Raw genomic sequence first — 27173 nt, forward strand, 5'->3', positions numbered from 1 at the left:
CTGTATATGCCTGGTGGGTGGGATGATGCAACAGAGTGAAACAAGAGTATGTCACATTCATTGTCCAGTGGAATGCGGAGATCATTTGAAAGACAACGGTAGAACCCGCCCCACAACCGAGAGCCGTCAATGGAGCGTTGCCAGACTAAATAATACATTTATTTAGTCTGGCTTGCCAGGCTAGTCTCAAGGCACTTCACACAGTAAACATTACAATACAGTTTAATTATTAAGCCAATGAGTAAAAAGTTTCCTATATAAAGAACCCAGCAGATTGCATCGAGTCACTGACTTGTGTCAGTGTCTTTACAGCAATCCTCATACTGAGCAAGCATGTAGCGACAGTGGAGAGGAAAACTCCCTTTTAAACTACTGAGGATCCTGGCTCAGTATAAGCAGCCATCCGCCACGACTCGCTGGGGAGTGAGAAGACAGAGCAGACATGCGCACATACCCACCGGCGAGCGCACGCACGCACGAACACACACACAGTAGTGTTTCTATGGCATTGATTTCTTAGTAGATCCATTAAGTAAGAGATGAAATTCGTCTTCATCTTATTTAATCTACAATTAATTCAACAGATGAACTAGTAGTAGCACATTCCATATCAAAGAAAGGATAATGTTATCAGGAGAGGGAGAACGTTTAAGTGGTTAGCAGCAGTGTTCAAGCTGATGGCCCCCACCATGAGGGCACCACAGCTCAGTAGAACATCAGTGTAGCTTATTTTGAGGAGAAAAACACTCGAGTGAAAATAAAGTTAACAGCTGAAATAGCAGGAAATAATGCTATAGTGGTAGAAGAAAGTTATAGATTATAGCATGTCCTCCAGCAGTCTAAGCCTATAGCAGCATAACTACAGAGATAACTCTGGATAACCTAGCCTTTTAGATGGAGGCAGGGCAAGGGAGAGCTGTCTTTACAGACTATTCTCCACTGTACACTACACCTCCCTCTACTCCCCCACTTGTCCAGATCTGGGTTAACGTCAGATTTTAACCATAGGCCCTATCAACTAAAAATGCTTTAAGCCTAGTCTAAAAAGTAGACAAAGTGTCTGCCTCACAGACTAAAGCTGGGAGCTGGTTTCACAAGAGAGAAGCCTGATAGCTAAAAGATCTGCCTCCCATCCTAATTTTAGATATTCTGGGAACCACCAGTAGACCTGCAGTCTGAGAGCGAAGTGCTCGGTTAGGAACATATGGAACAATCAGGTCACTGATGTATGATGGAGCTTGATTATTAAGAGATTTATATGTGGTAAGGAGGATCTTAAAATCTATTCTGAATTTAACAGGCAGCCAATGTAGGGAAGCTAAGACAGGAGAGATATGATCTCTCTTTTAAATTCTCATCAGAACTCTAGCTGCAGCATTTTGGGCAAGCTGAAGACTTTTAACTACATTCTGTGGACTTCCTGAGAGTAATGAATTACAGTAATCCAGTCTTGATGTAATAAATGCATGAACTAGTTTTTCAGCATCACTTCCGGGAAGGATGCTTCTAATCTTAGCAATATTCCGAAGGTGGAGGTGGAAGAAGAAAATCCTACAAACCTAACGTAGGATTTGAATGACATGTCCTGGTCAAAGATAACAAGATTCCTTACTTTGTTCTCGGAGGCTAATTTAATGCCGTTCAGATCCAGTGATAGTCTGCTGCAGTGTTTCCCAAATATGTTCACTCTTGACCCACAGCTAAAAAATCTCAGATTAACACTGGTTAGGTTGCTAAAAAATCCTTCTCATCCATATGTAGCCTATTTTTTAAATATGTCATTACAATGTTCCACTGAAATCACTTTAAAATCAAGATCTTTTTTGTGGATCTTCAGAATTTAGATAAACAGTGATAGAAATATTCTGGGATTATTTTAAAAATTAAACCGTGCTGCTTATATCATTGCTAAAAGGTGAGCACAGTTGTTTCCTTCGTACAAAATCATCACAAGACAAACAAGAATTTTGCACTAATAAATCAATTAATCTCATCCTGAGTGAATGAGTTTTAATCCTTTAAAAGCATAACTGGTCCAAGGCCAACCAGATGTGTCCATCAGGGCACCAGCTGAAGAATGTTTAATTAGTACAGCTGTAGGTAGGACTTTTTGGGTTTGCTTGCCTTATTGTCAGCAGGACACAAGAGGGCTAATTGAAAGCTTAGTTTACCCATTAATGCAGAACCTGCAAACTCTGCAGAAAAGTCACAAGGAATGCAGGATTCAAACCTGCAACCTTCATGCTGCAAGACAACATTGCTACAAACTGCATCACCAGCATATGGTTGAGGATTACCTTTTTTTTGGCATCAAGTAGCTAATATGAGCTAAAAGAAAAAAAAAGACTTATTTTTGGTGCACTGGGAGAGGGGCTTAAAGCTAAGCAGCACATGTGGCTCCAACTTCTACATTTTGTTTCCTAAATTAATTTCCTCTACGTCTCTGGAAAGAAAACTTCAAATACAAACACTCAAACTTTCAGTTTATTGTTGTTTAAACTAAATTCAGAGGGAATAACAAACAGAGTGGATTTAGTTTTGATGCTCAGGGGTTGTTTGGCATTAAATTACAGAATGATGACAAATTAAAGCGATAGTTCAGATCTTTCACATGGGGGAGGTTATGATTTATCATCTGATGCTCAAAACAACCTCAGTTTAGAGAAATAGAGCTAGCCAAAACAAGTGTAATCTAAAAAAATATTCATAGCAATTTGTGCAAACAATGTTTTATTAACCTTATTAGGTTAATAAAGAGAGAGCTCCCCAGCACAAACCTCTATAAAAAAAAAGTCTGAATGGCAACATTTACATGAGTGTCATTGTCAGAGAAAATAGCATTTCTCCAAACTGAGGCCGTTACAACAAGTGTTGAACCAGTTCACGACTTTTCCACAGAACCATACTTAAAACCATCTGCTTTAATTCCACAAACACTGGTTACAGTACTTTCCACAATGTCCTGATGAGTTGTAAAATTGTAAAAACAACTTCAAAGCAAATCATCTTCCAATTTTGCTTAGAACCAACACATCTTTTCTTTGTCCATCCAGGAAAAGTCTAAAGACAGAAGAGGCCGCGAGCGTCTGAAGCGAGGGAAGCACTGAGACACGGAGGACAGAGCGAAAAGGCAGAGCGCTGCAGCGGAACGACTGCGCTCCAAGTCACATGATCAAAAACATCCAGCGGTGTGAATACAAGACACAAAAGGCATCCTGAAAATACACCAAAAAAATGCTGCAATTGTTTTTCTGTGTATGTATTGAAAATAATATATAGTTAAGGAATATAAAAGCTTTTCTGTTTATTCTGTTCTTAAAAAATAAAGATGTGTACTAAAGAAAACATGGAATCTTAATTTTCAGTAGCGTATCTGTATGTTCAGTCACACAGAGCCAGGAATTGATCCATCATTGTGTTAGACCTTAATACTTGAGAATAATTGCATGTTCTCTGTTATATCAGCGTGTATTAAGACAAGAAATATACTTATAATTCTTGAATAACTCTCTACCCTAGCTTCTATTGTTATAAAATAGGAATGTTTCTGCTAAACCCAAAAATATGCATATTATAGTTATTTATAATACCAAAAATACATAAAAATGCTAAGAGAAAGCTGGTGATTAGGAACGTCTGTTTTGCACCACTTTACAGAGAAACGTCTGTTTTATGCATAATGATAACTGTTAGTGTTGGAGAGTTGAGTGTTTTGCTGGAGCAGGTCAGTATTACAAAAATGCTGCACAGAGAGTGCATTAGTGGCTAATTTGGTCACTAATCAACCGTGTCTGGCAAATAAAATCCTCCGCTATGAGGGTCATATCGTCCACGTGCAGATCCAGGGTTATAGCAGCACCGGCAGTCCCTCCACCCGAGTCTCTGCCTGACCTCTCTGGGTCTTTGGTTCTGGAGCCTCACGAGGCATCAGCAGGTTGCGAGCCAGCCGGACCGGTATCCCCCTCCAGGATTTGTCTCACCTGTTCCAGACTTTCTGCCTGGCGAACCAGCTCCAGCTTCACCTGAGAGTGGAGAGGGACAGAGTTTAAAACTTCAGAGCCCTCCAGGAGCACGGTGGAGAAAGAAATGCACCGGTAATGACGAAGCCGATTTCCACCACACCTGTAGTGACTGGGAGAGCTGGACGAAGTCCATCTGAACAGCCTGGCTGGTGTCGAGCTGAGAGCGCAGACTGATCACTTGGCTTCGCAGCTCCAGACTCTGTTGGTGCAGAGCCGCCTGAAAGCCACAGAGATAATCCTGATAAATCCACCGTGAGCTTCTTATAGAACAGCATTACTTTAGTTGTTCCTGTGCAAACGTTAAACGTTGTTTTCAGTTTTTATAAAGATGTTTTATCCTCTCATCTCAGATCATGTGATTTAATTAATCTTGTGTTTTTATAGTTTGTTTACTCTTTGTCTAATCGACCTGTCAGGACAAAGGTGTTGCGTTAAAAGTCCTCGTGGGACACAAAAATGTTAATGAACATATTTTAAAAGAATTATTTCAGGTGATTTATTTTTATTTGTATGTTCAAACATAGACCGCATAAGTAAAAATCAGAACATGGCATTTTAAAGTCTTGATCTAAGGCTATGTACACACATAGCTGGGTTTTGTAAAACCACACCACTAAACCTAGTTGCGGAATAACTAGCAGACAGAGACCATCCTTAATGTCGTCCTTTGCGTGTGATCTTCTATTTAGCGCAATTATTGAGTTTTTAAAAACAAGCGAGTGTAAACATAAGATGCACATGTGATGTCAGAGCATTTTTGCTGCGAGCAGTGAAGTTGCAAAACCTAAAACCCTGGATATTTATGTCCATAAGCAAATGCTGGCAACGGAGAAATCGTAAATCAGCCCTTTGGTCGGAGTTTTGGAAAGAATCGTTTTAGGTGGCGTTTAGCTTCACTTTTGTGCAGAGGACGGTTTTGTTGGCCACGTGGCTACTTGTGTACAGGATTAAAACCTGCTGGAAACAGGAAACTCAGCCACTCTAGAAAAAATAAAATCAATCCAGAGGCTACAAATTGCTCCTGGGCTGCTCTCTGGACATGTCTGTGATGGGGTGACTATAGATGAAACTGAGCCTGTGTGGCTAAATCGGACAGGTTGACATGCTTTCACTGTACCCATACTGCACACAGACTGATCCATTTTTAATAAAACATATTTATTTTATAAACCTAAAAACTGTCATCAAAACACATTGTAATCAATAATCTCTGGTTATTCTCAAGCATGAATGTCCCAAGAAACGGCTAAATGTGGACCTTCTGGCTAGCTGTTAGCAAATCAACCCTGTAAGATGTTAACAGTAATTATTTATAATCTTCACACAAAAGCACACCTAAATATCTTTTTACTTCAGTTATTAGTCTAAATTCAGTGTTATAATTGTAATTGATGTGGATCTCTGCCACTAACGAGTCAGTTAGATTTGTTCAAATCTGTGACCATAACGCATGTTTTAAAAACAATTAAAATCATCAAAAATGTGTTTTTTTTTTAAATAATTAAAGATGATCATTTCATCTAATGAGCCACATGATGGACAAACACAGCAGATTTACTTTTTCATTGCTGAGGGTTTTGTTGGTGGACTGTAGGTGAGTGAGCGCCACCCGCAGGGCGTCCAGCTCAGTGTGACAGGCCAGCAGCTCGGACTGAATCTTCTCAGTCTCCGTTCTCAGAGTGGAAAGCTGCACTGCAGACACGAGTTTAAAACATATCAATGTTAAGTTACAGAAACAAGACTGACATTATTCATCCAACAGGATACAGATGTTTAAAGGTTGAATGAGAGGCATTCACTCACCCTCTAAAACCTCTGATGAGGGTTTGAATCAGCAGCATCCAGGAGGGACGAACAGGAAGAGAAAAGTTAAAAACGGTGAGAGAGTAAAACCCAAACCCAGAATGAAATAATCCACGGACCGTTCTCCTCTGTGCGAGTGTCCAGCTGCTCCCTCAGGTTGACGATCTCTATGCGAAGGCGCTCCTCACAATGCGGCCCCTGCAGAATCAGACAAAGCTCAATGAAGCGCTCCTGCAACGAGGCAACCTTTAAACCTGCACTACCAACATCACCTTTTCTAGAATACTGTACAGAAACAGGTGTGTGTTCATGTCACGCTCACATGTCTAGTTTTTAACGTAACTGTATGAAAATTTCACCAGACAATTGTATACATTTGTTTTAATGTGAGCCAAGTTGTCTGAGGCTTTCTGCCTTTGGTAGGGTCACCCATGGCAAACAGGTCCTAGGTGAGGGATCAGACAAAGAGCAGCCCAAAGACCTCTTAGGATGAATTATATAAATGGAAACAGTGTTCCCTCGCCCGGACGTGGGTCACTGCGGCCCCCCTCTGGAGCCAGGCATGGAGGTGGGGCACGTTGGCAAGCGCCTGGTGGCCGGGCTTTCACCCATGGAGCCCGGCCGGGCACAGCCCGAAGAGGAAACGTGGGTCCCCATTCCCATGGGCTCACCACTCGTGGGAGGGGCCAAAGGGGTCGGGTGCAGTGTGTGACAGGTGGTAGTCGAGGGCGGGGACCTTGGCGGTCTGATCCTCGGCTACAGAAGCTGGCTCTTGGCACATGGAATGTCACCTCTCTGGTGGGGAAGGAGCCTGAGTTGGTGTGTGAGGTTGAGAGGTTCCGACTAGATATAGTCGGACTCACCTCAACGCATGGCTCTGGAACCAGTTTCCTTGAGAGGGGTTGGACTTTCTACCACTCTGGAGTTGCTCCCACTGAGAAGCGCCAAGCAGGGGTGGGCATACTAGTTGCCCCCCATCTTGGTGCCTGTACGTTGGGGTTTACCCCAGTGAATGAGAGGCTAGCCTCCCTCCGCCTACGTGTGGGGGGATGGATTCTGACTGTCGTCTGTGCTTATGCACCAAACTACAGTTCAGACTACCCACCCTTTTTGGAGACCTTGGAGGGGGTGCTAAAAAGCGCTCCTTCAGGTGACTCCCTTGTTCTGCTGGGGGACTTTAACGCTCACGTGGGCAACGACAGTCAGACCTGGAGAGGTGTGGTTGGGAGGAACGGACCCCCCGATCTGAATTCGAGTGGTGTTTTGTTATTGGACTTCTGTGCCAGTCATGGATTGTCCATAATGAACACCATGTTCAGACATAAAGGTGTCCATATGTGCTCTTGGCACCAGAATACCTTAGGCTGCAGCTCGATGATCGACTTTGTTGTTGTTTCATCTGACCTGCGGCCGCATGTCTTGGACACTCGGGTGAAGAGAGGGGCGGAGCTGTCAACTGACCACTACCTGGTGGTGAGTTGGCTCAGATGGTGGGGGAAGATGCTGGTCAGACCAGGCAGGCCCAAACGTATCGCGAGGGTCTACTGGGAACATCTGGCTGTCTCCTGTCAGAAGGAGCTTCAATTCCCACCTCCAACAGAACTTCCAAAATGTTCCGGGGGAGGCGGGGGACACTGAGTCTGAATGGACCCTGTTCCGTGACTCCATTGTTGAGGTGGCCGACCAGAGCTGTGGTCGCAGGATTGTCTGTGCCTGTTGTGGTGGCAACCCCCGAACCCGCTGGTGGACACTGGCGGTTAGGGATGCTGTCAAGCTGAAGAAAGAGTCCTATCAGGTCTTTTTGGCCTGTGGGACTCCAGAGGCAGCTGACGGGTACCGGCAGTCCAAGTGGAACACGGCTCGGGTGGTCGCCAAGGCAAAAACCCAGGCATGGGAGGAGTTCGGTGAGACCATGGAGCAAAACTTCCATACGGCTTCGACGAGATTCTGGTCCACTATCCGGCGCCTCAGGGGGGAAAGCAGTGCGCTACCAACACTATCTATAGTGGGGACGGTGTGCTGCTGACCTCTACTCAGGACGTTGTGGATCAGTGGGCAGAATACTTCGAGGACCTTCTCAATCCCACCAACACGTCTTCCAGTGAGGAAGCAGAGTCTGGGGACTTTGGGTTGGCCTCTCAAATCTCTGGTGCTGAGGTCACTGAGGTGGTTAAAAATCTCCTCTGTGGCAAGGCTCCAGGGGTGGATGAGATACGCCCGGAGTTCCTTAAGGCTCTGGATGTTGTGGGGCTGTGTTCACTGACGCGGCTCTGCAATATTGCGTGGACATCGGGGGCAGTCCCACTGGACTGGCAGACTGGGGTGGTGGTTCCCTTATTTAAAAGGGGGACCACAGGGTGTGTTCCAACTACAGGGGATCACACTCCTGAGCCTTCCTGGTAAGGTCTATTTGGGGGTTCTGGAGAGGAGGGTCCGTCAGATTGTTGAACCTCAGATTCAGGAGGAGCAATGTGGTTTTCGTCCTGGCCGTGGAACACTGGACCAGCTCTATACCCTTAGGGGGATCCTGGAGGGTGCGTGGGAATTTGCCCAACCAGTCTACATGTGTTTTGTGGATTTGGAGAAGGCGTTTGACCGCGTCTCTCAGGGGGCCCTGTGGGGGTACTCCGGGAGTATGGAGTACCAGACCCTCTGATACGGGCTGTTAGGTCCCTGTATGACCGGTGTCAGAGTTTGGTCCGCATTGCCGGCAGTAAGTCAGGCTCGTTCCCAGTGAGAGTTGGACTCCGCCAAGGCTGCCCTTTGTCACCGATTCTGTTCATAACCTTAATGGACAGGATTTCTAGGCGCAGCCAAGGTGTGGAGGGCATCCGTTTTGGTGGCCTGAGGATCAGGTCTCTGCTTTTTGCAGATGATGTGGTCCTGTTGGCTTCATCAGAACGTGATCTTCAGCTTTCGCTGGAGCAGTTCGCAGCCGAGGGTGAAGCAGCTGGGATGTGAATCAGCTCCTCTAAATCTGAGACCATGGTCTTGATTCGGAAAAGGGTAGAATACCTTCTCCGGGTCAGGGATGTGGTCCTGCCCCAAGGGGAGGAGTTTAAGTATCTCGGGTTCTTGTTCATGAGTGAGGGAAAACTGGAGTGTAAGATCGATAGGCGGATTGGTGCTGCATCTGCAGTGATGCGGGCGTTGAACCGGTCTGTTGTGGTGAAGAGAGCTGAGCTGGAAGGTGAAGCTCTCGGTTTACCGGTCGATCTACGTTCCTACCCTCACCTATGGCCATGAGCTTTGGGTAGTGACCGAAAGAACGAGATTGCGGATACAAGCGGCCGAAATGAGTTTTCTCCCAAGAGTGGCAGGGCTCTCCCTTAGAGATAGGGTGAGAAGGTCGGTCATTCCGGAGGGGCTCGGAGTAGACCCGCTGCTCCTCCACATCGAGAGGAGCTAGTTGAGGTGGCTCGGGCATCTGGTCAGGATGCCTCCTGGACGCCTCCCTGGTGAGGTTTTCTGGGCACGTCCAACCGGGAGGAGACCTAAAGGTAGACCCTGGACACGGTGGAGGGACTATGTCTCTCACCTGGCCAGGAACACCTTGGGATTCCCCGAGAGGAGCTGGCCCAAGTGGATGGGGAGAGGGAAGTCTGGGCCTCTCGCCTTAGGCTACTGCCCCTGCGATCCGACTCGGGATAATCGGATGAAAATGGATGGATATTTTAATGTGACTGAGTGTTTTTCCTACTGCAGCACTTGTGAGAGCAAACGAAAGACCAACAGTACATGCAGGGTGGCGGAGAACGATGAGCTGCTTTCTGACACACTCTCCTCTGCCTCTTCTCCTTTCAGTCTGGACAGCTCGCTGCACATCTTCCTCTGAGACAGCGACAACTCTGACTGGAAGACAAAAGCATAACCTGAGAGAAAACACGCAGCAATGTTCAAAAACATAGAGGAATATAAAATAGTTTAACTGATGAGAAACACAGCTATACTGCTGCTTTGCTGAAAGGTCAAAGAGCAAGTTCACTCGTTTTCTCAACATTTGCAGTGGTCTCTAGTGTAAACTAATGCCTTGTGAGTCGATCTCTGTGGGAAAAAAATCTCTGGCGCTCCTGTTTAACTTTTTTGTTGCTCTTAACCTGTATAGATGAGTGTCTAATGGTGCTGTGGACATGTGTAATCATTAGTGCTGCAGTTTAGTGCAACTTACTTTAAATTTAATATGCCCAAAAACGTAATATGCCTCCATTTTCAGGTGAAAAACTCTGCTCCACATTTTCTTTAGAATCAGCTGTGGCTGATGGCTAAGCTGAAAAATGTGACGTTGTCAGCAAAGTACTACATGGCTGCACTGCACTGATCTCCAGGTGAGGCAGCGGCACCTCCACCTGGCTCAACCACTCACCTGCCAATATGACACATTGGTGCTCTGAGTCACCCGCCTCCTTAAAAAAAATGCCCTCCTACCCTTTTCATCTAATGACTGCGATTGACTGGAAATCCTCCAGAATGCTGCAGAATCTGTGTCTGCTCTTCTCCAGAGCGTTAAGTCTGCTGCGAGTGTGTGCTTGCATGCACGTGTAAGTGTGCGCACGCTCATTAACAACTCGTTTTCTGACAACGCATGCAGGAGGGGTTGAGGGAGATGCCATCTATCACCGCCTCAGTGCCGCTCTCTTGGTCCGCCATGCAACCCCTACTTTAGATGCGTTTTGTTAACAGGAAGTGTGGATGAAATAAGTCTCCACCCATGCCTCGACTCCCACTTTATGGTGAGTGAGTGAGTGAGTGAGTGAGTGAGTGAGTGAGTGAGTGAGTGAGTGAGTGAGTGAGTGAGTGAGTGAGCGAGTGAGTGAGTGAGAACAGAAAACAGCTGGATTCCCTGATATTTGGACATTTCGCCTCTGATTGGCTAACAGCAATGCAATTTGACCACTGATTCCATTTCCTTTGCAACACTGACGTTTAATCTTCTGAAATAATAAGTCTGTAGGCATTCTGCCACATTGTCGAGTTGCTAATGCTAATGATTAGCTTCAACTAGTTGATTCGTACTCTTCTCTCCTGGATGTTAAATAAACAACAGCCTTCCTCGTCGCGAACCATGATGGGTGAGTTAACGAATGCTAATTGAGCTATTTGACGTGCAAATGTCACTAGCGTTTCTAACCTGAGGGTTTTCCCGTCTACTTTCCATAGGTGGCTAATGCAAAAATAGAGTAGAAGACTATTTTCACATTTAAGCCTGAGTCATGCTTCTGAGTCTGCGTCAGTGCGGAGACACGCAATGCCATTATCCGTCCTTGCAGGCCTGCTGGAGAGCCCCTGCAAGGACGGACGGAGTCGAGCTCTCTTTTTGAAACATCCGGCCGTCGAGACGGAGAACCCAAGCTTGTTATTGGTCAGGGCACAGCTGTCGTCTACACCGCCGCCATCGCGCCCTCAAAAACATAAAGAGAGCCGAGGATAACTAGCGGCAGACACGGAGAAGCTTGAAGAATACCTTGTGAAAAAACTCTAAAAACATGAACGTTTCATTCTCCCGTGACTGGAGGAGTGAAAAGATGCGCAGCAAGTGTTTTATTTGTGGACGGAAATGACAGGAAACGTGGGTTTAGAGGAGGCGAGCGCATGAAGAGGTGGAGGAGGATGAGAGAAATTTGTCCGTGTTAAAAAGTCTCTTATATACAAAGAAACACAATATAAACACACTATCATGGACCGATACATGACAGGATACCACAGAACAGCGCTACGCCCTCTGTTGTCCTGGTGGGGAATTGCTTTGCAACACTCCCCAGGAAACGGAGAAGTATGAGGGCAAAATGTCTCCGTCCGTGCGTGCGTGCCTCTCCCTTTTGGAGCCGACGGAGAAGCATGAATCAGGCTTTAGTCTGCATGTGAAACTCAGAAAGACCAATCAAATTTCAAAAATAACAAGTAAAAACAGTTTCTCAGTGAACTTGGTCTTTAAAGAGCAAAGTTGGTTTTCCAGCCTGTGAATAACAATCATAATTCAAGTCAACAATAAACAAAACTACAGACAAACAATAGTCGTGTTTAGTTTCCCTGAGAACCGAGTGAATATTTGACTTCATGTGACTGATGAATGCATTATTGCCCACATTAACTGTAGATGAATCACTATTATTTTTCACACAGTTGGAAATAAAAACAAGCCTTTGCTTTCCTGAATCAGCTTTTCTGTTTACTTTTGCTTCCTTGTCGCTCTAAAACTGATCAAATCTGTCTTTTTTCAGCCAAACAGTAATCAGTTCAATAATCAACCTGTAAAATTGAGTTTGTTTATTCTGTAACCGCTGTAGAAGTCTTTACTAACCAAAATGTCTTTCTCTAAGATGAAAAAGCCTTGTTCTACCCACCAGCCGACTCTGGACTGCATTCTGAGATTGGCTGAAAGATTTCTGCAAATCCTGAAGGAGAGCTTCTGAGGCCTGGACCTGAGACTGCAGCACTGACACCTGCACACCAAGTTAGATGTGTTTACACCTCCATTATTCTGCTTAAGCAGCGTAAAAAAAATACATGCACACACACACACACAGCAGCGTTTCCCACTTGTTTGTGTGTGTGGTTGGATTGTGTATCCAGTTCTCTCTCCAGCTCTTCTTTCTCCGCATGCAGACGACTCACTTCCCCTCGTAGCTCCGACAGCTGCAAAACACTACTAATTAATCCCAACACAAACTCACAGGAAGTATTAAAAAGTTCAGTGTGTGAGAATGTTTATTTCAGGAGTTTCAAAGCTAAACTCCAGCATGTAGATGATAGCAGCCCGACCTGTGCATTGAGTGCGTCCCAGTCGCTGTGCGTTACCAGTCGGTGTCCGGCCGGAGGCAGGTAGATGGCTTCGGGCACCAGAGTTCCTGTGGACACCAGTGACTCCGTATCTTCCTGAGCGAGGAGCTTTCTGGGCAGGGAGGGTGTGTCCAACATGAAGGAGGACAGTGAGGCAGAGTCACAGTGCTGTAATGAAAAGTAGTCCTCTGTTGAAAGCGCCGCTCCTTCTCCCTCGGCTTCCAGACGAGTTCTGTACGCCGGAGATGACGTTTCATCGTCTGTCAGGCTGTTGACGAGCGGTGTTTCATTAGCAGAGACTTCTGGATCCACCCTGCCCTTCCTGCTACTAATCTAAAGAGCACAAAAACCAAACAATGAGTCCCAAAAGCTCTGAGCGGTTTTATAGAAAGTAACCCAGATGAGTTCTGACCATGTTGTGTCCACTGGGTCTCCTCCACTCTACAGGCTGAGACTGCAGCACAGCTATCCTGGCTTCATACTGAGCTGCTGTCTCTGAAAACACAACACATCCACAATAAATCGTTTAACAAAGCAAAATGAGAGGTTTGAGGTAGTTCCACCACAGATCGGCCTCCGATACGGTAATGAGGTCACAGAGCAGAGTTGGCGAGTAGGCGTGAGGCCGGAGGGTCTGCTGGTTCTATGACGCTCGCGTCAATTATTTATGCATCATCAATGTGAGCTGCCTGGCCAAAAAGAAATTCACCATAAAAAATATCTATTTACCACGAGGGACTGTTTTCATGCCTCAGTGAGTGCGTTTACATGCAGCCAGTAACCCTTTTAAAACCTGAATATTCACAATAACCCGGTTCCGCACGGCCATGTAAACACCGCCAAAAACCCGGATGTGCTCATAACCGGGTTTTTAAAAACCCGGTTACTACACCTGAGGTAACCCTTTTCTAACCTGAATGTTTGGTCGTGTGAACGCATATCGGGATATCCCCATCAAAGCGTGTGTTCTGCGCATGCTCTGTTCGCAAGGAATCTTGGACTTCTGAGTAGCGAGACGTCTTGTATGCGCCAGAACACCGGAAGTACTCGTACGTACTCTCCTTCGAATGAAGGCCAGTACGCACAGTCGTTGTAAGAGCTGCTGGTGAGTCAATACCAGCACTAAAGCGTAAACAAACGCGGTCACCATCTCTTCCGAACTGGGAAACATGTTGTTGTTTTCACGGATACCGGAACAAGAAGAACCGGAAATGACACATATTGCGTCTGGACGTAGTCCATACGTCCTGACGCTACCCCAACGTCTGCATTTAAATTGGGTTATGCAAGTTAGGGGTAACTCTTTCTATTTATGCTTGTAAACGGGTTATTCTCATCAACTCAGAAACCCGAATACCGACCTTAACCCGATCATAACCCGGATATTGGCTGCATGTAAACGTAGTCAGTGTATCTAACCAAACAGCCATGCTCAGCTGTGCATGGTCAATTACCTCCACCTGAACGGTTGTAGAGACCAAGTCACCCCCCTACCAGAGTCTTACTCCAGCCACACTTCCTGTTTGGAGGCCTCGCCTGGCGAACCGAGGAGCTGACTGGTTTAAGGGTGAACAACCAAAGGTCACTCTGAAAGGGGCTCATACTTGCAACCGTATAACAAATCTATTGTTTCAACGAGGCTGAGGGAAGTCTGTTCCCTTTAACTGTTTTCTTTGACCAAGGAAGGACAGTGTCCTCGTACCACTGAGACACACCCTTAGACAGGAGTAGAAATGTAGATCGACAGGAAGTGGAAGGTGGACGCTTCTGTGAAGTGGGCTGTGATAACACCATGGAGACCTGGTAGGTGTGGTGGCCAGGTGAGGAACAGAAATAAACAGGTTAAATAAAAAGAGTGGAAGCAGCTACTGTAGACTAAAGAGCACTAGGAAGAAACCACAGAAACCCTAAGACCAACATGTCCTCAAGACCTTTTGACGTCTGGAAATGTCTTGTTTCAGAGTCCACAAGAAACCTAATCATGCTGGAGCCTGTATTGACACAGGGGGACCACATGAATTAGGTCGGAGATAGCATGGGACCAAAGTATCAGGGCCTCATCACTGACTGTCACAGACAAGGTTGGAAGGAGAGATTGATGACAAGTGGAAATGTGAAAGGCAAGCCTCTCAGTGAAGTCTACATCAGAAAGGTACTGATGACAGTACAAAGCAGATGGTTCTGGGTGCAGAGGAAGACCACGCAGGCAGGGGCGTAGCACCAAATTCTGGGCCCTAGGTACAAGTCTTCTAGGTGGGCCCCCATGCTCAATTACTTAATATCTCTCTAACACATTTTTTGTCATGCTATAAGACAAGATAATAAATATGATCTCAGTTTAACCTCTATATTGAGCAAATACAAATGCCAACATAATAAAAGTGAAATGCCCAGACTTCACATATAATTATTTTTATTTGCCAACAATGTGTTCAAACAAAAATCCTGGAATTTATTTTCCAGTAAATGCCCACTGACGGGTCTTCATGTTAGCAAAATCACTTATGAGATCTTTAAAGTCCAATCCTTTGGCTAATTGGCTTTCAATAGAAAGAAGAGCTAGGCTGTTCAGTCTATCCTGGGACATTGTTGATCTCAAATAATTTTTCACCAGTTTCAGTTTGCTAAAAGCCCGTTCACCCCCAGCAACAGTCACAGGTAGTGTGCAAAAATTCCTCAGTCCAATACAAACTTCTCCAAAAATGCTCTGTAATTGCATCCTGTATGGCATTAAGCAGCTCAAGAGGAGACCGAATGTGTGGAAATGTGGCACCATATATTGTTCTCAGGTGTAGCATCTCATTCTCAAATTCAGCTGTGAGATCCTTGTAATGTTTTCTCATCAGTGCCTGGCATGATATCTTCATCTGCTCTTCAGTCATGTCTGTCATGGTTCATGATGTTAAGCTTTGCTAATACTGATATGTATTGATATATTAAATACATGTGACACGAAATAAACCAGGTTCTCTCTGTGAATGTAATGTACTCTAAATTTTATAATCCCTGCATTATCAGCCAAATTATAAGATTGTCCGTTTTCAAGATCAAATATAAAGAAATTTAAAATAGGCTTAAAATATCTAACCAAGTCAATAACAATCCTCTAACACCAGTATCATCATGCTATACGAAAAACAGTGGCAGCTTCTCATTCCTGAGATTACCACGAATCCATCGATACCAAGTTTGTCCTGGTCCATGACTGGGAAGGAGCTGAAATATCCACACAGAGTGAACCTGTTTTTACTGCGAGGTCCGCAAATTAATTGGCGGCGGCCGCCCGCGATAATAATTCTGATTTATATATATATATATATATATATATATATATATATATATATATATATATATATATATATATATATATTAATTAGTGTTTTCACTGATAACACTAATTAATTTATATTTGATCTTGATGGTGAAACTAAAGGCGTTTAACACTGAACACCTAACATGAATGCAGCTTCTGAGAGCTAGCTAATATCAGCTAAAACTTCTGCTGCTGCTGCTCACCTTCTTGAAAAACCTAGTCAGTACTTGCTTCTGTTCAATTAACTTTTCTCCTTCTCCTTTTCTTTTCTTTTCTCATCCACCAGCATGTCCCGGTGTGTTCCCTTAGGTCAGCTGACCAGAGATTACTAACTGTGCCTAGGTACAGCCTGAAGTCCCGTGGTAGTCGAGCTTTTTCAGTACTTGGACCAAGTCTCTGGAATGAGCTGCCAGCTGATGTAAAACAGGCCACGTCATTAGAAACTTTTAAAGGAAGACTGAAAACACATCTGTTCTCGCTGGCTTTTGGACGTTGAAGTTGGGGGAAGTAGGCCGGATATGGACTGTGAACTGGCACTCAGGTTTTTGTACTATATTTTAAAATGGATTTCTTATTGTATTTTTATAGGATTTATTACGGTATTTAACAGGGATTTCTTAGTGTATTTTAATGGATTTATTAATGTATTTTAATGGTCATATCTCTGTCCTATTGTGTTGCATTTTATTGATGTACAGCGCTTTGTTTGTCCATTTTGGCCATGTGAAAGCGCTCTATAAATAAAGTTGATTTGATTTGATTTGATTTTCTGGAAGCCAGATTTCCCTTTCTTGGGAAAAGACATGACTGACTCTCCTGCCTCCAGCTCTGGCTGTCGGCATCTGCGATGTCTCATTAGCACATGCGGCAGTGCAGCCCCTGGCCGCTGGTGTGGACTAAACCACTTTACACATTTTTAAGGGGTGATAAATGCCTCAGAGATTATTCAGTTATTATTTTTAAGGCGAAATTCTGTTTCTTAACCTCTTTATCCAGGTAAAGGGAAGTTTATTAAGACATTAAGTAAGTTGGGGGGAAAAAACAACAACAATAAAACATTTTTATTCAAAGCTGTCTCAGGGCCCCTCCCTGCAGTGGGCCCTGGGTAAACGGTACCCTTTCCCCCCCCAGTCCGACGCCCCTGTACGCAGGGTCTGATGAAGGTGTGTCAGTTGAAGAGGTTATGAGCCATTTAGAAGACCTCAACACCCAACAACCTTTGGGTTGTCCTCCGGCATGACAGCACAGGGGTGGACCTTTAAAGCGCCCGAGCGCCAATGGCGTTAAATTTTCTCGTCGGGCGGTATATACTTGACGACTTACCGCCCGGGTGGCGCCCAAGTCTTGTTTGTCATTTACACACCGGCTTTCACCTACATCATGGCCGCGCCCTGTAGGAAGCCGCCGTTTTCGTTTCGCGCGCGTGAACCTGCGCGCCTCTAGCCACGTACTGCACGTACTGCACTTGTACGATTCGTGCACGTACTGCACAATTCTAGTTATAGTTAGGTGAACTATAAGTTCACTATTAAAGACGAAGTGGAACCACGCTAGAAACACACAAGCACGCAGGAAGATGGCGCCACCACAGGGATGGGATTTCTTGATGAAATATCCGGCAAAACGCTTTAAAACTGGTGAGAAGCGAGACAGTTCGAAACGGTATGAAGCAGAGAAGTGTGTGCGTAGGTGGAATGATTCTTGGTGGTTTAAAGAAGACGGGAGGCGCAGAGAATGGCCGTGTTCGAGTTGAGCAGCCCCTCGCCTGGAAAACAGACGAGAGCAGAAGGAAGCAGCAGGGCAGGGGGAGTGGCTGAAAGCCGGCGTTTAAGTCGGACACAAATCTAACCGGCATGCACTGCGCACCGATCACCGCTGGTCTAATCTGCGCAGAACTGGCTCATCTCGAACACAGCCAATGGCTCGAGTACAGCAAAGCGGAGTTGGTGATGTACTGCGTTGTATGCCGGAAGTATGCGACGACAAAATCGAGTTTTGGTGAGGGAACAAACAAATTCAAACTTGAATACGTTATTATGTTTGTGAATGTGTACAAAATAAAGGTTTATTACATTTAAAACGGTTCAGTTGTTATTTTGACTCGTTTTGGCAGCTGACCAGCGGGGCCGGTAGATTCTTGGCGGGGCCGGTAAATATTCGGAGTTACCGGCCCGGCTGGCCGGTTGGTTTTGAAGTTAATGTCCACCCCTGCAGCAGTATCATTTACAGCACAACTCCATCTGAACACTTGGCTTAAACTTCAGCAGAACCGTCTGAGATGTAGTTTCTGGGTGAAACACGGACAAGCGTTTGCATTGTTATAAATTAAATAAAGAGGTTTGAAAAAAGTAAACAACCATAGAAATTAAACTAGGGACCCACCGATGTGAATTTTTTGGGCCGATACCGATATCCAACTGTTATGGCCGATAACCAATATTTGCTGATACTGATTTTTTCTGAAATCAGCAAATTTTGTATAGATTGAAATTATGCAAGCTGATCTTTTTCATGTTTTGCTTTCTTTCTTTAAAGTGGAATTTGCAATGTGTTCTATACGCACATACCACACACATTTATGCTTCTGAGGTGATTACCGTCACTGTCACAGGAATAAACAATTACACATCATCACCCCCCTTATGGGCTCGACACACGGGAGGCGACATCGCCTCTCCTCCAGTCATTTTCAATGAGACATGCGTGACAAAGCGATAATCGCAGGTCTCCCTCCTACCAAGCGAAACGCGAAAAACGTGCGTGTGAAATTTTGCGCTCATGCACAGGCGACCCAGTGACGCGATCCCAGAAAGTTGAAATATTTTCAACTTTTCATCGCTGTCGCTCGGACGAGGACCAATCAACGGAGGTTTCATTCACTGACCAATGAGCGGACAGGATGCTCCGTACATCTCCGAGCAAACAAGGAGAAGTTGATTATTATTATGTTTTATATAGTAAAATCAGAAGTAAGATTTCACATAACTCTAGCAGCACCTTGTGAAACATCATATCTACCACTTTTTTTAAACTCTAAACTAGGGTTGTCGCAATACTAACATTTCAAACTCGATTCGATACTGGGGGAAAAACTCGATGCTCGATTTCGATACTATTTAAAAACACCAATTTATTGAACAAGTTTATTCAAAAAATAACATTCCTCAATTTATATTGCAAAAATTAAATGTTAAGAATTAAGTGTGTAAAGTGATTAAACCTTTCAAGTATCAGCATTTTTTTAAAAGTGCATACAAAAACGGGTTAAAGTTAACACTTTAAATCATGAATTGTCTCACTATATATACACTATTTGCAGAGTGATGTTTTGCTGCTTAAACTCTGTTTAAGGTGCATTTTTGTCATAAGATGTAATGCCACATGTTTTGTTCTGTACTTTTGAACAACTCTGTTGGTCAATAAAGGGAGAAAAAGAATTTCTCCACAGTAGGACAAAGGTACATCTACCGGTAATCTTAATAAAAACAGATTGGCGCACGGCAGTGACGTCATTAAAAGCGCCGGTTAGATTAGCCGCGGCTAGTCTGTTTACGCCTAGAAATCCCAGACCCGCTCCAAACGAACAGGGGAATCATGTTAATGATTCCTAACAAAACCTTTCGACATTGAGATGTTTTGGTGCAGATAATGTCTTATTTCGAGGCTGCACCATGGGTGCCCGTCCGCACCCGTTATATGGATATACACTGATGGTGATTCGCCGATGGATCTAAATACCCCGGGGAATCCAAGTAGCACCAAAGTTGTCAACGTGAGTAAACAAACGTACTGCATGCTAGAAATTAAGTCCAGATTGCAATAAACGGGAGTTTCCTTTAAGCACATAAGCGTGAATATACAACTACGTGTCGGACTTGGTATGCTAATTAAGTTGGGCTGTGAAGCGCCACCCATATTCGCTGTTGCCATTGTTAACAAAACTTGGATCGGAGACACCTCGCGTGGGAAATTGCAATGTAGCCATGCGGCGTCTTCTTCTTCTGTTTGTCTGGGAGGCGGAGGCTGCTTTACGGCATCTGGCTGTCGTGCGTGTCGGTGTACTTGAAGAAGGCTGTGTATAATAGTCCATAATATCGATACCACAGGGATGGAATATCTAATTTAGATACCACTTTTAGCATCGATTTATATCTAGGTATCGATTTTTTTGACAACACTACTCTGAACCACTTAAATAACCTCAATTCCCTCCAACCAGACACAGCCAAACAAAACAACGGAAGTTTCGATTAAGCCATGGAACAGAACGCGTAGACGGCTTTGCAGCTGCCACGGATCGCCTCCCGTGTGTCAGGTAATAAAAGCGACGGCGACAAATTTCGCTGATCGCGGTTGTTTGTCGCCTCCCGTGTGTCGAGCCCATTAGCCTCTGAAACAGATACGCAAACGCAAACAAGATGGAAAAAATATTGGTTGTTAATATCGGCCCAGTTTTACTTATCGGACCGATACCGATATGTTCAAAAATGACTAACATCGGCCAATAACGATAATGATGCCGATGTGCATCCCTAAATTAAACAATGATCCCTAACTTAGGGTGACCATACATCCTCTTTCCCCCGAACATGTCCACTTTTCACTCTCTGTCCGGGCGGGTTTCTTGTATTGATGAAAATGTCTGGATTTTCATCCGGGAGCAGGGATCGAATTATGGGGGAGCTGGATATCCTACACGTCCACGGAGAGCTGGGAAAAAGGTTTCTACCTATATTACATCATTTATGGACTCTCAGCGTACCGGGGGCTTTTTTGAGCGGAGAGCACAGAGCGGCAGAGCGCCGATCGTTGCTGCGCTCCATGCAGCTGCGTCCAGCGCACGGTCCATTCTCAAAGTGGATCAACCAAAAAACTATAATTAACACACGATCGTTCGTGTCTGCTCATATTCTCTACTTTGTCTTATTTGTGCCTGAAGCGCTCTGCTATTGTGGAGCTGATCACCTGGGCTGCGGTGATTTCACCTCACTGACGCAGCATCGAAACGCGCTCTACGCTTTGTGGTCAGGAGATCCCTTTGATCTGCTCAAAAGTAACTGATGAGGTGAAAAAGTAAGAATCCAGGCAGCGGTTATTCTGGAGAGTTTAGAGGAGATGCAGGAAGATGAGAGACAGACCGGACAGGAAATAGTTAAATAAAAACAAGAAAACAAAACAAAGTGTTGAAAAGTAAAATGTAGGTAGATTTATCTCCACTACACGTTTTAACCTGTATAAAACTATAAGTTACACACATGTAATATTTATACATCTGATACAATTCAGATCACCTTCAAAACTCAGTCACACACCCAGGGCCGTTTCAATGCATTTTGGGGGCCAAGGCAAAACAGAACACCTCCTACCCCCATAACTGGGCTCCCAGAAGCCTCTGTGTAATCCAAACCCTCTCCAGTAGTGTTAGTTATACGGTGTTTGTTAAAGACCCTCAGACATCGCTGACATGTTCTAATATTATCAGATGAAAAACTAAATTATCAGACATGCTGTCTCATCTGCTTCTTTTCTAAACTTGCAAAAAGTAACAAAACCATTTGAAAGTTTCCATGGAGTGTGTGACAACTTATTTTTTCATTGATCCTATCGTCTAATCTCACAGCTGAAACAAGCATCCTTAATAATCTGTGCACAGGAAGCGTACCGATGCTGTAGTAAAACAAAAGTTATAATAATTTCTTATTAATAAAACCTTGTTGCAGCACTAAAGCAGCAAAAAAAAATATGGAATATATTTACATTAGAATTGTTTTAGAGCCCTTTTATTGGCAGAATTTGATATTAATTTTAGCTCTTACACTTGGGGAAAAAATGGGTCCCAACATGGTTTGTGTGGTGTTGCCATAGTGTGACATCATCGGTAGGAACAGATCCCGTCCTCTTTTTTGGAAATGGAAATATGGTCACCCTATCCTAACTGGTATGTGTGTGTGTGTGTGTGTGTGTGTGTGTGTGTGGTTGGGGGGGGGGGGGGGGGGGGGGATCCCCCAAGGACATTCTTGTTCTTAAATCCTGACTCACTGTATGCGTATGCGCCGTCGGGAGGTATGTTCCTTACTAAGCACATGTGAAAGCAAAAGCACAGAGCAACAACCACCGTCACTGACCTCTGAGAGCCTCCTGCAGTGACTGGATCTCTTCATCACATTGTTTTTGCAGCTCTGCCAGTTCCTCCTGTTTGCTCAGCTCACAGATGGTCGCCACACCCTGCCAGTGTTCGACCTGCGCCTGGCTCTCTGCTAGCTGGGCCCGCAGACTCGCCTCTGAAAATAAGACACAGGACACGGAGATTATCTTTTCTTTGAAAGGATGCATGAACTGGCAACGTCTTTATACCACAGAAACAAATGTTTCTTTAAGTACCTAAGGATTTATAAAGGAAGCTCACTGATGCCTACCATCAAAATGTATATTAAGAAACACAAATAAAGGGAGAACAAAAGTACACCAAGAAAAGCTCATTTGTTTTTAGTATGAATGTTTCTGTAAAACGGGAATGCTGATGCATCCTGTCCTCTAATAGGGGAACTGAGACAAGGCAGCGGGGTTTACGGAGTTTGCTCACAGACATCCAAAATGTGGTTCATGTTTCCAAGGACGGTCTAGAAATCAGGGCAGCAGATGGTTGACATACAACACAGATGTTTCATTTTATGTTAGATATGATTTTCTATCAGACAAAATGTAAATGAGCAGATTTATCAATCCCATCTACATCTAATCCCACTTGCCTCTTTCTAGAAATTAACTGGTTTTTGTTTCGAGGGCCAACACTGGCGTGTAACTTTAGCCAGTACCAATTTCGCCTAATTTAGATTTTTTTGTCAAAAATAAACATAAAATAAACATACTAAATGTATTTATGGTCCTGATTTACTTAAAATTATTATTCTGGATGTAAAAGATGTCCACATAGAAGATATGTAAATACCAGCATTTTTTAGTGCTTACTTAGCAACAATAAATTAACAAACCAAAGAAAATGTCAATAAGAAAACTGATGTAAAGGTTCGGTTGTGGGGCAGAACCTACGGTTGTCAATCAAACTGCGCATGCAATTGGACATCGCTAGGACCAATCAGAACAACTAATAACATGACATATTCATCTCTACTGAAATCAGCCAATGGGGCTGTCTGCCATTTAGCATCGAAGAAGAAAAAGAAGTACCTCTATCTGCTCATGTCTCTAAGAAAAGCCCGGGTCTAATTCGTCCCAAGTTGATGCCAAAGCTGTTTTAATGAAGTGCTGTTCCTGAGCAGACGTGATCATTGTTTTGCTCTGTCAAAATGGTTCTGATCCACCGACATAAACTGGTGACTGGAGCCTTGTTTAAATGTGAATCCTGAATTATTTGGGCTTTCAATAACCAAAAATCATCAGACCATTATGAAGAATGAGATTGTGGATACAAGCAGCCGAAGGTAGATCCACTGCTCCTCCAGATTGAGAGGAGCCAGTTGAGGTGGCTCGAGCATTTGGTTAGGAAGCCTCCAGGATGACTCCCTGGTGAGGTTCTCTGGGCACGTCCAATAGGGGGGAGACCCAAAGGAAGACCCAGGACACAATGAAGGGACCATATCTCTTGGCTGGTTAGGGAAAGCCTTAGGATTTCCCCGGAGGAACTGGCCCAAGTGGCTGGGGAGAGGGAAGTCTGAGTCTCTCTGCTAGGGAGCTTCCCTCGCAACCTGACCCCGAATAAGCAGGAGAAAATGGATGAATGGAGAAATCATCAGCTAAAACACTTTGTGCCTTTGTGGAGGTGAAAGTATATGTTTCCCATGTTTTATTATTTATTTATTATTTATTTATTTAACTTCTGGTTTTCAGGAGGATAAACTGCTTGAGATGTAACATCTCGTTTTCGAGCAGGTCCTCCTACAACACAACCAATAACAAATAAGGTGGCAGAGTTAGAAAGTTATAACAGACTTTAAAAAAAAAGAAGGAAAGTAAATAAATAATAATAGTAAAATTAACGATATGTATAAATATATATATACACACGTAAATATAAACACATAAGCATGGATACATAGATACCCACACGTGTACATAAGTACATACATACCTATATACAAAATTAAATTAAATACAATTAAATAAAACTGCTGTGAGGCACTCAAAAGTGAATTAAGGGCAAGAAATGACATTGTAAATAAACCTAAAGTGAAGTAATATCCCAATTGAATACAAAGTTTGGCAACGAAATACAGCATGTTAGCCAGTGAATGCACAAAATCATTATAATAAAGATTAAACAAAGCAACTACAGCTTGGCTTTACATAAGCATAAACAGTGCGGGAAAATTGACGAATTGTTGAGATGGATCTTAATTCAGTGGGTAATTTATTCCAGTACAGAGGAGCTTAAACACAAAAGGCGAGTCTACCCACCTCCTGTTTTAAATCGTACACTTATAGCGTATAAAGATGGACAACTTCAGTAAAGTGAGCTAAGGTCATAATAAACAGTCTAGTGCTCGGGCATCATTCAAGCTGTTATTCAGATGAGCCACGTCACAGCTTTCCAGTTGTGATTTCAAATTAAAAGAAGTAGTAAATGTACCAAGTCAAAGAATAATCAAATCAAATAAGTGATTCCTATTCTGACCCAAGTAATCAGAATTCTACAGCTATTAGGGATGTAAGAAAATATCGATATGGCAATATATCATGATATTCTTTTCCAGCGATATTATCTCGATATTCAAAAGCCGTGCATCTAATTTTTAGAAGAACTTACATGCAAACATTTGTGTATCTTCTTTTGTTTCGGTGCAATTCAAAAGCAGTTGGCAAAATTCAAGTTGGCAGCAGGGTTTCCCCCAGCGCTTTGCTAAGCGTCATGCCCTGCCCCTGTCCCCGACCCTACCGTGTCCGCTGACACGAACGGTGTTGTGTCAGAACAGCATACCTGTCAGAGGAGCATACTTGCAGATAATGCGCATGTGCGCGCATGCGCATTACTCGACAACTCCGGTACGTTCTACAGAGGCGTCAGATGAGCATACGGACTAGAAAAGATCGGCGAAAAAGTGAAACTACGACTAAAATGTAAGTAATTCATTTATATTCTTTAATGTTAACACATTATTTGATATATTTTGTACTTTAGTCACAGTTTTCAGTGTGCAGTGCATTTTTTTGACTGCCAATTTCTGCACGTAATTTAATCGCTGATGAAACAACTAAACTTTGATGCCTGAACGTCATGTAACGGCTATGAAACATATAAATAGTAACAAGAAGTAAAAAAAACAATACAAGACCAACAATTATACAGTCCGTGAGGAAATTAAAGTCAGCATTTTAAAGACGAAAGGGGCTATTTTAATAGATTCATATAATATGAACATGTTTCTAATTCCGTGTTCCTCCTGAAAAAGTTTTGTTTTTGACTAGAAATATGATTAAATAACATGTCTGACTACTATGTTAGTGAGTTTTTTATACTTTATTTCTGCTTGCTTAAACTATTTTGCTACTTGTTTAAAAACGCAGGAATGTGATTCAAAACTACAAACCAGGAAGCAGAAAAATATCTAGATATAAACCAACACATAAAAAGATTTGTCTCTGTTAAAGTGAAACATGTTAAAAACCATATTTCTTTTATGTATCTACCCGTAAATCATAATTTTGTAAGGAAGCACACAGATAAGAATGGTATAAGTATGGAAATACCACACAGACAGAGAGGAAAGCTCTACAAAGAGTCATAAAGTCTGCAGAGAGGATCATAGGAATAACACTTCCTTCCATGGACTATGTGCACATACAACACTGAATTCCAATGTGCAGGGACTGTTGATCCGTGTGCAAATGGCAAATAAATGTCTTCAGTCTTGAGATAAGAAACATTTTAGAAGTAAAAAATTGTTTGAATGCTGCCTCGTCATATTTATAATAATTTACTTCCTCAACATGCGGTTGTTTTCAGTGTATATGAACATAATTGACTGTATAATTATTTTTTTAAATCAGAAGTTTTAATTTTCAAATTACTTCCTTGTTTTCATTTTTTACAGTAAAATGGAAGGCAGATGGGATGAGATATTTAATCTCCTTACCAAGGGTTCCTATCTGCTGCACTACACCAAAGGACAAAGGCAAAGCCTAAGGAAATATGCCTCTAAATTCAGCATTCATGGTAAGTTGTTAAGATTTAAGCATACATCACATTTTCTGATAATACGCCATGTGACTAATGTGTAAATTCTTTCAATAAAGCTGGGGGTCTATTCTTTGGACCCTTGCCTAGGCGAAAAGCCATTAAATCAAAAGAGGAGGCTTGGACCAACTTTAGGGAAATCCATTCTTCAAAAATGGGAGGACACAGTGGCATTGTGAAAACTCGCAAATCATTGTGTTCGAAATTTTATTGGCATGGTATGACTGCAGACATTGAGAAATGGGTATGTTACCTCATTGTTAGCAATCTCTAATATACAATATTTATAAATTTCATAAAACAAAATACATTTTCTAGCTGTCTGAATGTGACCATTGCCAAAGAGTTGGACCTCCACTGAAGGTAGTCGAAACACTGGATTGCATCAAGGTGACTGTCCATTGTAATTCTGTTAGTTTATTACTTCTATGTTACTTCTGTTCATAAACATTTAATCTATCACCAACAGGTATCTGGTGTGTGGGAGCTGGTCGGAATGGATCTGACAGGTCCGCTTCCCCAGACCCCTTCTGGCTACAAGTACATATTGACAGCCACGGATTATTTTTCAAAGTGGGTGGAGGCTTTCCCTCTGAAAACCAAGTCTGCAGAGGAAGTCTCCCAAAATTTATGCACGATTTTTTATCGGCATGGCTGTCCTCTGCGCATTCTTACAGACCAAGGGCGAGAGTTTGTGAATCAAGTAAGTTATGTTTAATATAAATTTTTAATTGGCCTAAAAGTCAAATCTGTAAAATAACTAATTATAATGTGCCTCATTGTTTTTTTTTAGATCAACAGCAAACTATGTGAGCTCCTTTCAATTGAGAGGAGTGTGACAGCAGCATATCACCCGCAGACTAATGGATTGGATGAAAAAACAAATGACAACATTAAACGGTGAGAAAACAATTACAGCAGTGTCTTGTTTTAACTTCTTTTGACAATTGCTTTGAAGCAAGGTTGAGAAACGAGGGCCCGGGCGGTATTCGATCCCCAGTCGCCCGGGTGAGAGTCATGCATGCTAACCAGTCAGCCAAACGGATCTCCCTTTGGCTGACTGGTT

The 27173-nt window shown here is 43.3% G+C and overlaps 2 protein-coding genes across 2 annotated transcripts in view; one reads left to right on the plus strand and one right to left on the minus strand.

Moving 5' to 3' along the window:
- The window catches only part of atp2a1 (ATPase sarcoplasmic/endoplasmic reticulum Ca2+ transporting 1), a 33659-nt gene extending 30314 nt beyond the window's left edge, over window positions 1–3345 (plus strand). Inside the window, exon 25 of the mRNA XM_015945943.3 lies at window positions 3054–3345. Coding sequence (XP_015801429.3) covers window positions 3054–3064 — 11 coding nt within the window. The 3' untranslated portion in view covers window positions 3065–3345. The remainder of the gene's footprint in view (window positions 1–3053) is intronic.
- Window positions 2467–27173, minus strand: part of rabep2 (rabaptin, RAB GTPase binding effector protein 2) — a 38071-nt gene continuing 13364 nt past the window's right edge. The window contains exons 2-12 of the mRNA XM_054750480.2: window positions 22041–22196; window positions 13015–13097; window positions 12585–12935; window positions 12363–12458; window positions 12167–12265; window positions 9564–9677; window positions 5945–6023; window positions 5826–5837; window positions 5581–5714; window positions 4123–4239; window positions 2467–4022 (exon numbers count right to left, since the gene is read on the minus strand). Coding sequence (XP_054606455.1) covers window positions 3918–4022; window positions 4123–4239; window positions 5581–5714; window positions 5826–5837; window positions 5945–6023; window positions 9564–9677; window positions 12167–12265; window positions 12363–12458; window positions 12585–12935; window positions 13015–13097; window positions 22041–22196 — 1346 coding nt within the window. The 3' untranslated portion in view covers window positions 2467–3917. The remainder of the gene's footprint in view (window positions 4023–4122; window positions 4240–5580; window positions 5715–5825; window positions 5838–5944; window positions 6024–9563; window positions 9678–12166; window positions 12266–12362; window positions 12459–12584; window positions 12936–13014; window positions 13098–22040; window positions 22197–27173) is intronic.

Source organism: Nothobranchius furzeri, chromosome 12, assembly GCF_043380555.1.
Source record: "Nothobranchius furzeri strain GRZ-AD chromosome 12, NfurGRZ-RIMD1, whole genome shotgun sequence".
Lineage (NCBI taxonomy): Eukaryota > Metazoa > Chordata > Actinopteri > Cyprinodontiformes > Nothobranchiidae > Nothobranchius > Nothobranchius furzeri.